Source organism: Grammomys surdaster, unplaced genomic scaffold (genome assembly GCF_004785775.1).
Source record: "Grammomys surdaster isolate TR1022 unplaced genomic scaffold, NIH_TR_1.0 186, whole genome shotgun sequence".
NCBI lineage: Eukaryota > Metazoa > Chordata > Mammalia > Rodentia > Muridae > Grammomys > Grammomys surdaster.
Window position 1 is genome coordinate 5,533,501 of NW_021604631.1, and position 13,979 is coordinate 5,547,479.

The following is a 13,979-nucleotide window of genomic DNA, read 5'->3' on the forward strand; positions in this document are numbered from 1 at the left end:
TATGTAGAGCAGGTTGGCCTAAAGCTCACAGAGACCGGTCTGCCTCTGCCTCCCAAGCTCGGATTAAGGCCATGCACTACCATCCTAGCTTATTAAACATTTTTTATTATCTTTATATTTGTATGTGTACCATGCCCATTATATAAGTGACATCAGCATACAACTTGCAGGAACCTAGACTTTTTTTCTATCGTGTTGTTTTTGGGATCGACCGTAGCTCTTTGGGCTTAGTCACAAGATTCTTTCTTTCTTTGTTTTGTGTGTATGCCTGCACACGTGTATGGCTGGTATGTTATGGTTGGGGAACAAGTTTTGGAAGGTCGTTTCTCTCTGTCCACCTACTTTTATTTCTGCTACTGTGCTGCATTTGCAAGCTTCCACTCGTGCTGGGGCTGAGGCTGTGGAGCCGCCACAGGTGGGTTCAGGTTAAAGGAGGGAGAAAACAGGGGAGGTGATGGTACGACAAACAGGAAAGCAGAGGGATGAGACACTTGGACTGGATCCTGTAAACAAGGTCAGTTGAGCACACAGGAGGGAACATTAGAATGCACACTCAGAAGCCTGAGTGGACAGATGGCTCGTGCACTGCTCTTACAGCGGATCTGAGTTCAAGTCCCAGCAACCACATGTGGTAGCTCACGGTCACTGTGACTCCAGCTCTAAGGGATCCGATGCCTTCACTCTCTGAGGGCACCCACCCCCACATAAAGATACCCACACAGAGACACCTAATTAAAAATAAAATAACAGAGAACAAGAATCAGTGATGTTCAGCCTTCCTAATGCTGCTACCCTTAATACATATAGTTCCTCATGCCATCGTGACCTACAGCCATACAATTATTTTTGTTGCCATGTCATAACTGCAATTTTGCTACTGTTATGAATCATAATGTAAATATCTGATATACAGGATATCTGATATGTGAACCCTATGAAAGGGCTGTCCAACTCCCAAAGGGGTCTCGAACCACAGGTTGAGAACCAATGACTTCACTAATAGGGAATGAGGAAGGACTGAATGCAGGTAACGGGCATGAATTATGACAGAGGATATGACATGATTGGTTTTCTAGTCTTATTTCTGTCGTGGACTTCTTTGGTTTTGGCAGTGAATACGTGCATAAAAATGTATTTGATAGTAAAATTGTAAAATTCAACATGAAGCTCTATGGATTCAGAACTGCGTACAAATTATATACAAGTATCCGTGGCTCACCTGCATAGATGCTGTACAGAAGTTCAAGGAATTGGATAGCGTTAATTTTGGTGTGTGGTTTTTTTTTTGTTTGTTTGTTTGTTTTTTTTTTTGGTTTTTTTCGAGACAGGGTTTCTCTGTGTAGCCCTGGCTGTCCTGGAACTCACTCTGTAGACCAGGCTGGCCTCAAACTCAGAAATCCACCTGCCTCTGCCTCCCAAGTGCTGGGATTAAAGGTGTGCGCCACCACCACCCAGCTTGGTGTGTGATTTTTATTGCAAGTTTTTTTTTTAAATAATAAAGTTTATAAAATGAAAAGAAAAGGCTGTGGGTGCAGTGGAAAGACTGAAACAATGAGAGGCTTCTTCTCCAGGCCTTGACACTGAGGATAAGGACTGACCCTAGGAGTCCTAAGACAGGAGCAGTTTCTAAACCTCCTACTCAGTGTGAGGCTTGAGGCACTTAACTCTTTTGGAAGGTTCATGGCCCCAAACTTACGTATAGCCAACGATGACCTTGGACTGACCCCTTGTGCCTCCACTTTTAGAGTCCTGAGACTACAGGTGTGTGCCACCCCTCCCAGTTATAAGGCGCTCAGGATCAAACCCAGGGCTCCCTTCTTGCTAGGCAAGCATGCTACAGGACTACATCCCCAGCCTCCAAAACACTTAACTTTTTTTTTCTAACACTTTTGCTTATAGGACTCAGTGATGTCATCTGTAAAATGTAGATAATAATCACACTGTCCCAGAGTCCCCGGGATCAAATGACATAGCATGTTAAACTCTTTGTAAACTATAGAGCACTAGATAGGTATGTGCCATAAGAACTGTACGATTGGGCTAGAGAGATCAGCCAGTGGTTGCAAGTATAGACTGCTCTCGCAGAGGACCTGAGTTGAGCTCCCAGAGCCCGTGTTGGATGGTTAACACCCACCTGTAACTCCAGCTTGAGAGATATTCCATGCTTCTAGTCTTAGAAGAAGACTGTGCTCAAGTGCAGATATACACATAGATACACATAATTTAAGAAAATAGCAAGTTGGGTGTGGTGGTGCATGTTTTTAATTTCAGCATCAGGAGACAGAGGCAGGCAGATCTCTGTGAGTTAAAGTCTAGCCTGGTCTACATAGCAAATTCCAGGCCAGCCAGGGTTACATAGAGAGATCTGAAAAAAAAATCAAAATAAATAAATATAATAACAAAGTAAATCTTAGAAAATAAGAACTGTATGCTTATTACTTTGACATGCCTTTCCTTTTTATTTTTCAGGCAGAGCTCAAAAGCTTGATGGACAACGCTTCTTCACCCTTTGAATTTGCTAAAGAACTCATCAGACACAATCTGGTGAGGAAGCTTCCCAGCTTGGTTGACTTGGTACATCATAGCAACTAAAGATGAATAAAAGGAAACACCCCAACAAATGCTGCACTACTCCAGGGAGTGCTGCCTTACTGTGGATGAGATAAAAGGGGTTTCAAACACCAGTCTCTTATTAGGAGGACAGAATGTGGATCACATTTGGAAAGAAGGGCAAGGCATGGAGACTCAAGTGTTTCGTGTACTTGGGAAAAAACAAAGGAACATATTCTCATGGTTAGAATAATGGGACAATTGCTTCATGCTTGAGGGTTCATTTAGTCTAGGACATGAGTGTAGAACAAGTATGACGTGTGGAAGATGACCAGAGGATGATTGTACTAGAGAAAGTGGAGAGTGGCTAATGGGTTTAGGCCTGGATTGTGATGGCTTTTGCTTAAATGAAATCTAAGCTCACATGAAATGGTGGCCTATCATCATGCACCACAGTGAAATGCAGATTGTATGCTTCTGAGTGAGGCACCTGGGAGCACAGAGCCAATGGCTGTGTATGGTGAGTCCATCTTCCCCATCGGAAAACAGTGACAGAGAAACTTCAGCTTCTCCTGCTCTGTCTGTTTCTTCTTCCCCCACCTTCTCCTCTTCCTCCTCCTCTTGTTGAGACAAGATCTCACTATGCAGCTCTAGCTGGCCTGCAATCCTGTATAAATACAGGCCAGGGTGGCCTGGATCTCAGATCCAGCTGTCTTTGCCTCTCCAGGGTGGAGACTAAAGCATATGCCACCACACTCAGCCCAGCCTACTTTCTGAGGTTATGTGTGGAATTTTACACTCATGGCATCAGCAGCAGCACCACTTAAACATTTTCAGGTCCTGGCTTTTTTGATTAGGGATGTTTGACCTGTAGTAACCAGCCCTTATCTGCTGAACCAGATTGTTTTTTGATATTTCTCTATAACACCCACAATCTGGTAAAATACCAATGGTGCTGTAATTTTTACCACCATCTTAAAGCCAGCAGTGTCAAACTACAGATAACCATGGAAGAACAACAAAAAAGTCCCTTACATTATGTTAAAGAGGTGAACTTGTGATTTAGGATCGTGGGTTGACTAGGGTGCCAGAAGCAAAGGACAGACATGGGGAGACTGAGGAGGGCAGGGAAGAGGAAGTCAGCAGTCAGCCACAGCGTTTGGAGTTTAGCATTGAGGGAAAGAAAAATAGGGCGTTCTCAGGAGGGAACGAGTGGAGATTTTACACAAGAACAAAGTCCCTTGTGTGTACTTGAAGTTGAGAGTAGGCCGAGACTTTGGGAAGGCTGAAGAAGATACAGCGATTAATGGAGACAGAGTCCAGGTAGAGTTAGGAGTCAAGGGTCAAGGCAGATGAAGAAGTCTCCTTGTGAGAAACCAGGAAAAAAATCATCAAAATTAGTATTCTGAGGTGGGAAAATTTATACTTCCTGCCTTTTGCCTTCACTTCAGTGTATCAGGACAGTTTTCTGTGTTCTGAACACTTGCTAGGCTCTGGAAATTGAATAGTGTTTCTAATGGCTTTAAAAGTTTTGTTACGTTTATTTCTATGTGTATGTGTGGGCATGTGTTTTCATGGTGTACATGTGGACTTGTGGCAGTCAGAGAACAATTCTCTGGAGATGCACATATGCGTCCAGGAGATTGAACTCAAGTTGTCCATCTTGGCAGCAAGGGCCTCTACCTGCTGAGCCGTCTCACGGGCTCTGTTTTGCGTTTTAACTTTATAACACTATCATCTGACAATAGACTTGCTTGCTTTTCTTTTATATATATGTATTTTTTTAAAGATTTATTTACTTTATTTATGAGTACACTGTAGCTGTCTTCAGACACACCAGAAGAGGGCATCAGATCCCATTACAGATGATTGTGAGCCACCATGTGGTTGCTGGGAATTGAACTCAGGACCTCTGGAAGAGCAGTCAGTGCTCTTAACCGCTGAGCCATCTCTCCAGCCCCTCTTTTATATTTTTAATCACATTTGTTAACTAATTTATTATATGTGCATGTATGCATGTGCAAGCATGTGCACATGGCATACATGTATGTGGTAGTCAGAGGATGACTTGTAAGAGTCAGTTCTCACCTTCTATCATGTGGGTCCCACGGATTGAACTCAGCCTTCTAGTCTGGTGACCAGCACCTTTGCCTACTGAGTCATCTCACCAGCTCTTGTTTGCTTTCTGAAGGGCTCTCCATACTTGAATAATTTATGTGGTTGCAGGGGAGTCCTGCTGTAACCCCAGTGCTTAATACGGTAGCAGACATATAGGTTCTAATGAACATTTGCAGAGTTAAATTTAATTACCTACTATAAGCCATACAGCCATTTAACTCATGTAATTGATAATAATTACATTGAGAAATGGGGAAACGGCTCTGAAAAGTTATATAAATGCCATCATGGGCTTTTTACTTTTGTGATGCTGTGGTAATACGGTTTCCCTGTGAAACTCAATCTAGCCTTAGACTTGAACTAGCTTGCTCTTCTCACACTTGCCTCCCGAGTACTGGGATCACAGGTGCACACCAACTCTCCCGTGCTGCTTTGTGTTTACAGTGACGAGCATACATAGCCCCAGAGACACCACAGTGACACTTCTGCTCTCTGCACAGGTTGTTTTCCGAGGAGGCGAAGGGGCTTTGCAGGTTTTACCTCCCCTGGTTGATGTCATTCCCGAAGCTAGGCTAAACCTAGTGATTTACTACCTTCGTCAAGGTAAGAGAAATTTGTCATGTTCTGACATGATGAAAAAATATTTTTGAACATTTAATATGACTGAATTAGTTGTATACATTGTAAATACATAACATTTCCAAAGATATATTTGCACCAAGTTCATGAGACAAAACAAATTGAATGGCACTTAGCAGGTGTGCCTTTTCCTCTTTGGTTCCTTCTTCTCCCTCTTCACACCTCTCCTCCTTCCTCTTCATACCCCTTCTGCTCCCTCAGTCTGTTTTCCGTTTCTTTGTCTTACCGTTTTGTCCTTGGCTCTCTGTCAATTACCTTTTGGATCATCAGTTTTTTCCCTTACTTTCCTTTTCCTGATTGCCTTTTATGAAAATGTGCATTCCCATCAGGCACTTGTACACACCTTTAATCCCAGCCCTTGGGAGGCAGAGGTAGGTGGATCTCTGTGGGTTTGAGGCTAGCCTGGTCTACAGAGTGAGTTCCAGGACAGCCAGGGCTACACAGAGAAACCCTATCTCAGCAAAACTGGGGAGGGGGGAGCGAAGAAGGAGAAGAAAAGAAAGTGCATATTCACATTTTCTTGTTTTTAAATTATCAGCATTTGTGTTTGCTCAAAGCATCTGTGTCTCTTGCTTTGTAGCCCAGGTGTCTTACGGGAAATGTGATGTGATATCTAATGTTCTCATTGTTGGAAACATTTTTGGAGCAGCTTTTCTCAGAACTTACCAATACTTGGCTATAGATCTTAAACTTATAGTGTGTTTTTTTCAGGTGTGTGGTAGAGCCCAACCAGGCAATTTATTTCTCACTGAGAAAAATATGTTTATTTTGTGAGAACATGTCTTACAAACTGTCCTTTCTATATGATAGATAAGCAAAAAGAAATTTTTTAGGTATGAAAAATTGAATATATTCACAAATTATGAAAAATTTCTAGCATAAACAAAAGCAAATTGTAGAACCTCCAAAGACTTCAAATTAAATAATTTTTAAACTGGGTATGGGTGGCTCACACCTTTAATCTCTATGGTCAGGAGGCAGAGGCAAGTAGATCTCTGTGAGTTTGAAGCCAGACTGGTTTGCATAGTGAATTCTAGGCCAGCCAGCACTACACAGAGAGAACATGTCTACATTGTTATTCACTCTTACGTATATAATGTTTCTTTTTGAAAAAAGGGGGGAGACATTCTTCTTACTTAAATACAAATCCATTGACATAATATCCAGCCTACATTTTTTTTTAATGATAGGGTCTTTACAATAGTACTATCCTGGAACTCATTCTGTAGACCAGGCTGGCTTTGAATTCATAGAGATGCACCTGCTTCTGCTTCCTGATAGCTGGGATTAGAGGCATGTGCTACCATGCCTAGCCCAGGAACACCTGAGTGAGTTCCAGCTCCCGAACTCCTGTGCCAGGTGTAGTGTCAGACATTTGTAACACGGCACAGAGGAGATGGAGACAGGAGGATCCCTGTCTCTTTCTAGCAAGTCCTTCCAGCCTAATTGGTCTCAAAATGGGTGGACCATGTCCTTGAAGATGACACCAGATTGTCCTCTGGCCTTCACATACATTCATATGTGGCATACATACATGTATTTTTTTTAAAAAAAATAATAGTTTTCTTTAGGATAGCTACACAACCTTGAACTTGAAGGAGAATTAAGGGTCAAGTAATACATGGTATTCTCTCTGTGTCTGTCTCTCTATCTCTCAGTCCCTATCTCTCTGTCTCTCTGTGTGTCTCTCTCACGTGCGTACGTGCGTGCGTGCGTGTAGCCTTGCCCCTGCTGTAAAAGCAGTCTGTTACTAAGCTGCTCCCTCAGCCCTATTTTGTATGAGTCTTTGAGTACTGCGACTCTCAACTTTCTAGTGAGTGTTTGAGAGAGCGTTGCTGAAACACAAGCCCATGGAATGATTGACTTCTTACATTGCAGATGATGTGCAGGAAGCCTATAATTTAATCAAGGATCTGGAACCTACTACGCCTCAGGTAACTAGAGGTGCTGTACATTTTTTAGAACAAGTGCTATGGAGATCAGCACTGCAGATACACAGCTGTAAGCTGTGTCAGAGAAGACTCCTGTTGTAGACTCAAGGAGACCATATATGCTGATGGCTTTGTGGGACTTTGGGATGAGAATGAATGTGTTGAACTTTTTTTCTTTTTAAAGTGTAGCTCAAGTCCCTTAATATTCATTTAATTCCCTAAAAGGTCTAAACTTTGAAAATATTAAATCTGTTTTAAAAAATGAAATTCGGGGTTGGGGATTTAGCTCAGTGGTAGAGCACTTCCTAGCAAGTGCAAGGCCCTGGGTTCAGTCCTCAGCTCTGAAAAAAAAAAAAAAAGACAAAAAATGAAATCTGTAATTATAATGAATGAACAGCTACTCTATAAGTGTCTGCAACTTATCTTTTTTTCTTCAGTAGGCTGTCAGCGCCTTGCATTCAGGGACTGTGTCTCTATGGTATCTCCAACACTGTGTATACTAAGTACATAGAAAGCACCCGTCTTTTTCATTAACTACAAGACGGAATGAAGCCAGACTGGCTTGCCTATCAAGCCCCAGCAGTCTGCCTATTTTCACCTCCCCAGCACTAGAATTACAAGAGTCTTTTTACATGGGTCCTGGGGATTGAACTAGGGCCCTCATGTTACATGGCAAGCCCTTTGCCAACTGAGCAAACTCCAGCCTCTCACTGAATTATTTCTGCTTAAGACTGAGTTTTTACAATGATAAACTCTGCTGTATGGGCATTTGTCCTCTAGAAATCAAACCAGACTCCTCATCCTTCTGTAGCCAGGATACAGCAGAGAAAAGCCAGTCAGCATCTGAAGTAGAGTTGGTGAAAGGGGCCAACAAGAAAGCCCATGTAACTGTGTAACTGTGATTGGTGTGATTGCTTTTTCCCAGGAGTATATCCTCAAGGGAGTTGTCAACGCAGCCCTTGGCCAGGAAATGGGTTCGGTAAGTATGAAATCATGATAGTCTGTATTTGGCAAAGCTCTAGCTATGTAAAGACCACAATAGATGGTGACGTGCAACCAGTAACAAGCTCACACTCACTGGCCTCTTCTGTAGGCCCTTTTTTCTTTATTGTTGGGAGTCGGGTACTAGGAATCAAGCCCTTCTGCATGGTAGATTCTTGCGCTGAGTCACATCCTTTAATTCTTTAAAACCTCCAGTTCAGAATCTTTGCAAAAACAATTATATTGTGTAGAGATTTTTTTTTTAAAAAAGCTTTAACCATAAAACTTGCTATTTTGCTTAAAAGAGTGCCAATGTAATAGAGTTATTTCTTTTCTGACAAATACAAACAATGGATTTGGCATCGAGAACATGGGAAACTTCTTTCTCTAGAAAAGCTTTTGTTAAGGTACTGGAAACACACCCTTATGTCTTCTAAGAAGCTTTTCTTTTGTTTGTTTGTTTGTTTGTTTTTTCTGGGGCCAGTGCTTCTCTGGGCAGTCCTGGCTGTCTAGGAGCTCACTCTGTAGACCAGGCTGACCTAGAAGATCTGCCTACCTCTGCCTCCCAAGTTCTGGGATCAAGGTGTGTACCACCACAGCCTGGCCATTTGTTGTTGTTGTTCTTTGTTTTATTTTAATTTTGGTTTCTCTAGATAGGGTCTCATATCTTATATCCTCAGGATGGCCTTGAACTCACAGAAATCTTCAATCTTTCTGCCTCAGTCTCCCCAGTGTTTGGTTTAAAGAGCATCTTATAAGTATAAAAGCAGTTCAAAGTTAGGCTGCTCTTGGGCATGGTTCCACACACCTATGACTAGAGCACTTGGGAGGCCAAAGCAGGAGGATCCCATGTTCAAGAACAGCCTAGGTTACATAATGAAACCCTTTCTCAACAACAGGCAGACAGGCAGGCACACAGACAGACAGACAGACAGACAGGTAGATAAACTAAGGTTCTTATCCATGTTAATGTATTAAGTTCTTCATGACACAAAGGATGCAATAAATAAACCTTTCATCTCTGGGTCTCTCCATGTAGGCAGCAAATACTTACTGCTTAGATAAATGAGTCTAATAAGTACTTCTTGCTATGCCTCTAGCACCTATACAAAGTTCAGACACAGAGAGTTACATATTTGTTGAATGTATAAATTTACTTAATGCACGGATTTTAGAGTGGAATTTTGAGGTTAGAGCTTTTTCCTCTAACTGATTCTACCTGTGTTCACACAATTTTAGATTGTAATTTTCTAGATGCTGTGCTAATAAGAGCTTGAGCATGATATAACAAGGATGTTAAATGACGTACAGGAAAATGCACTATAGTCATAAGTACAATATAAATCAAATCTTTGTGCCTGCTGCCTCTCTATGAGTTCTGTTCTGTTTTGCAGAGGGATCATATGAAAATTGCTCAACAGTTTTTCCAGTTGGTAGGAGGATCAGCTAGTGAATGTGGTATGTCTATGATCCGTCCTTTTGAACACAATTCATCTTTGTAGTTGGGCAATATTGACTGGTGGAGTCTGTCTGTCTAGAGATACATGTTCTACTTCTTGTTATGAAGCAAGAAGTTAGAAGTTGGAGAGGAAGGCTGAGGACATAGTTCTTCTTGTAGCTTGCTCACTTAGCACTCGGGAAGCCTGGGGTTTGATCCCTAGCCCCACTTTAAGCAGACATGATAGTTGGTACCTCTAATTCTACCTCTCAGGAAATAGAAACAGCACAATTAGAAGTTCAAAAAAAATCCTTAGCTCCACAGTGAAGGCCAGCCTGGGCTACAGGAGACCCTGTTGCAACAATCATATACATACACACACAGACACACACACACCCCAACACACTCAAATAATAAGCACAACAGTAAGAGAAAATATCAGCATTTTCCCTTTGGAACATGTCAGCAAAAGAGGATAAGAAAGGGCTGGAGAGACAGCTCGGTGGTTAAGAACATCAGCTGCTTCTACAGATGACTCAAGGTCAATTCCTAGTACCCACATCAGTTGATTCATAACTGCCCATAAGCCCAGCTCCAGGGTATCCAATATTTCCTTCTGGCCTCCACAGGCCCCTGCACTCACATGTGCACATAATTAAAATACAAATAACTTTGTTTTAAAAATTGGTTATGAGGCTAGAGAAATGGCGCATCAGCTAAGAGCACTGTTTGCTCTCACAAAGGACCTGAATTCAACTCCCAACACCCACATGACAACTCACAGCTGTCTGTAACGCCACTCCTAGGGAACTGATGTCTTCTGGCATCCATGGGATCCAGGCACACATATGATAAACAGACCTATGTTGAAGCAAAACACTCATACACATAAAAAATAAATAAGTACAATTTTTAAGAGTGATGTGAGAATAAATAAGCAGGAATAAATTTTCTTCTTAGTTCCTTAGAGTTGTAAATATAAATTAGTTTTAGTATGAAATGTTCTTATGGAGTTTTTAACAACTCCTTAGGTTGGCTTTGAACTTATAATCATCTTGCCTCTGGCTCCCAAGTGCTGGGATTACAGGCACATACCACCACATCCAGCAAAGCCCAACTTCAGAGCATATTTTGTTGGTTATAAAAATAGTTCCAGACTGAAGAGAAGGCTCGGTGGTAAAGCACTTATCGGCATGAGGACCTGAGTTTGGATCCCTAGCAGCCATAGAAACATGGTTGTAAGCATCTGTAACCCCAGTGTTCCTGCTGCGAGGGGGGGTGGAGACTGAGAATCCCCAGAAGTTTACCGGGCAGCTATCCTGACATATATGGACAAACTGCAAAGAATCTGACTCAAACAAGGTAGAAAGCACGGAACATGTAAGGTTGTCCTCTGACCCCCTCATGAATTCCATTGTACATACACCTGTACACAGATAAACATGCATACACATCATACATATACACACATTTGTCACACACATAAAAAAAGGAAAAGTTAAAAATAAGAGCCAGTTTTATCTGACATTAATTGGAAGGGAGAGAGGCTTGATGCACCAGCATAGGGAGAGGGGGGATAGAATGGGGGATGGTGGAGGGGTAACCAGGAAGGGTGATATCATTTGAAATATAAATGAATAAAATGATTAACAATAAAAAATAAAATAAAAATAAAAACAAAGTAAGGGCCAGTGAACTGAGTTAGTAGGTAACGTCATTTGTCTTTACCTACTGACCTGAGCTTGTTTGCCAAAACCCACATGATAAAAAGGGAGGAACAACTTTTACAACTTGTCCTCTGACCTCTGCGTGCCTACCATGCAGGTCCATGGACACACTCACATACAATTCAAATGTAGAAAAAATGTAATAAAATATACTTTAAATGTTGATGAGTCCACAATGCTGAGTCCATTAAAAAGAGAGAGAGAGAGAGAGAGAGAGAGAGAGAGAGAGAGAGAGAGAGAGGTGGCTTAGTGGTTAGGAGAGCCAGAATTTGATTCTCAGCACTCACAGCTGTTACTCTAGGCTCGGGGAATCTGATACCCTCCGCTAGCCTCTGTGGGCATCTGCATACATACGCATGTACATACACATGAGTAAAAACAAAATCTTTAAAAAGAGACAGGGTGCTGGGCGAGATGGCATATGCCTTTAATTCCAACAGTCAGGAGGCAGAGGTAGGTGAATCTGTGAGTTCGAGGCCAGCCTGCTCTACAGAGTGGGTTCCAGGACAGTCAGGGTTACACAGAGAAACCCTGTCTGAAATGAACCAAAAGAGGGAGGAAGGGAGAAGAGAGAGGAGTAAGTAAGTAAATAAGTAAACAAATAAATAAATAAAAATGTAAGTCCTGAGATTACAAGCATATACCACCACACTAAGTTTCTCTTGCTCTTTTTTCTATTAAAAAAAAATTAAATCTGGTGGGCGAGGTGGCACCTGTCTATAGCACTTTGGAGGCAGAGACAGGTGGATCTCTGTGGGTTCCAGGCCAGGCTGGTCTACCTAGCAAACAAGTGTGCTTGCTGAACTTATTGTTAACTTTTTAAAAAATCACTCCTGAAGATTCACAAATGTTTCACCAACACTATTTATTGAATAGTATTTCCTTTCTCTATTTTTTGATTTGTATGACAAAAACTTACTAAAGCTTTGAGAATGTAGCAGCAATTAAAAAAGAATCTCTGCCCTTGTGGGGTTCACAGTGTACTGAGACAGACAGACCTTGAACATAATACAGAAGAGATCATGGAGCATATCAGACTATGATAAACATTGAATAGCAGCATGAAGTCTTCAGAATGCCATGGGTGTGGATGGGGGTGTCATACTAGCATCTCCTATCTCAAATCGAAGTGTAAGATCAGAGATAAATGCTGGACCAGGTCAGAATCAGGTAGCCTCATGGCACATTATTGTGGCATTGTTATAGCTTGAAAGTGTTGGTTGTGTTGGACAGGTAACTATGGAAACTCGATTGAGCTGAGGTGTTAAGTTACACAGACTGAAGTCTCACAAAGGCGGTCTAGGGAACACCAGAATCAGTGTACTTTCCAGAGATACACTTCTTATGTACTTTGAGAGTTGACACTAGAGTCTGAGGCCAGAAGAATTTTCTTTTTCAGAATCAGGAATTAGAAAAAGGTCCTAATGCTGGGCAGTGGTGGTGCACGCCTTTAATCCCAGCACTTGGGAGGCAGAGGTAGGCAGGTTTCTGAGTTCGAGGCCAGCCTGGTCTACAGAGTGAGTTCCAGGACAGCCAGGGCTACACAGAGAAACCCTGTCTGGAAAAACTAAACCAAAAAAAAAAAAAAAAAAAAAAAAAAAAAAGAAAAGAAAAAGAAAAGAAAAAGGTCCTAAGATTCAGTATTTTATTTTAGACAGGATTTTACGATATAGCCCTGGCTGTCCTGGAACTCACTATATAGACCAGGCTGACTTTGAACTCACAGAGATCCACCTGCCTTTGTCTCCTGGTGCTGGTATTAAAAGTGTGTGCCACAATGTCCAGCTATGTTCCTGTTTCTAAATTCTACAGTGACTCGAATTTTAACTAAAGATACCTTCTGGTTGCATGAATTTCCATGGTTTCTTCCCCCTTTCGTCAACCCCATTTTAGATACAATACCAGGAAGGCAGTGCATGGCTTCATGTTTCTTCCTGCTTAAACAATTTGACGATGTCTTGATTTACCTCAACTCTTTTAAGGTCAGTATGAATTATCTCTTTGACTTTATGTGTGAAATACTCTACATGCAGTGTTAGATAGAAATGATGGCTTAGGGAGGAGAATTACAAGTTTGAAGCCCAATTGGATGTGGTGGTGGTACATGCCTTTAATCCTAGCACTCAGGAGGCAGAGGCAAAGGCAAGTTGATCTCTGTGAGTTCAAGGCCAGCCTCTGTATAGTGAGTGCCAGTTGGCCAAAGCTACATAGTGAGACTGTCTCAAAACAACAATAAAAAAAAGAACTAAAGACCAATCACAGTTACTTCTCTCCCACAAAATTTATATTAGATAGCCTCTTTTTCTCTGGTAGGATAGATGGCATCAAGGAATTAATCTAATTCTTTTTTTTTTTTTAAGACAGGTTTTTCTCTATTGTTCTGGCTGCCTTGGAACTCACTCTGTAGACCAGGTTGGCCTCGGACCCAGACATACACCTGCCTCTGCCTCCCAAATTTGGGGATTAAAGGTGTATGCCATACCTGGCTTAATTCCTCAAGGTTATTTCGATGGTGGCAGAAAAAAAGAGAGAAAGAAAGAAAGGAAGGAAGGAAGGAAGGAAGGAAGGAAGGAAGGAAGGAAGGGAGAGAGAAAA

General features: G+C 41.8%; 1 protein-coding gene across 1 annotated transcript in view; it reads left to right on the forward strand.

The window, feature by feature from the left end:
* The window catches only part of Ttc26 (tetratricopeptide repeat domain 26), a 50,437-nt gene that overhangs the window by 26,194 nt on the left and 10,264 nt on the right, over nucleotides 1-13,979 (forward strand). The window contains exons 8-13 of the mRNA XM_028768409.1: nucleotides 2,470-2,544; nucleotides 5,169-5,271; nucleotides 7,186-7,241; nucleotides 8,164-8,217; nucleotides 9,614-9,677; nucleotides 13,278-13,366. Of these exons, the coding sequence (XP_028624242.1) occupies nucleotides 2,470-2,544; nucleotides 5,169-5,271; nucleotides 7,186-7,241; nucleotides 8,164-8,217; nucleotides 9,614-9,677; nucleotides 13,278-13,366 (441 nt within the window). The remainder of the gene's footprint in view (nucleotides 1-2,469; nucleotides 2,545-5,168; nucleotides 5,272-7,185; nucleotides 7,242-8,163; nucleotides 8,218-9,613; nucleotides 9,678-13,277; nucleotides 13,367-13,979) is intronic.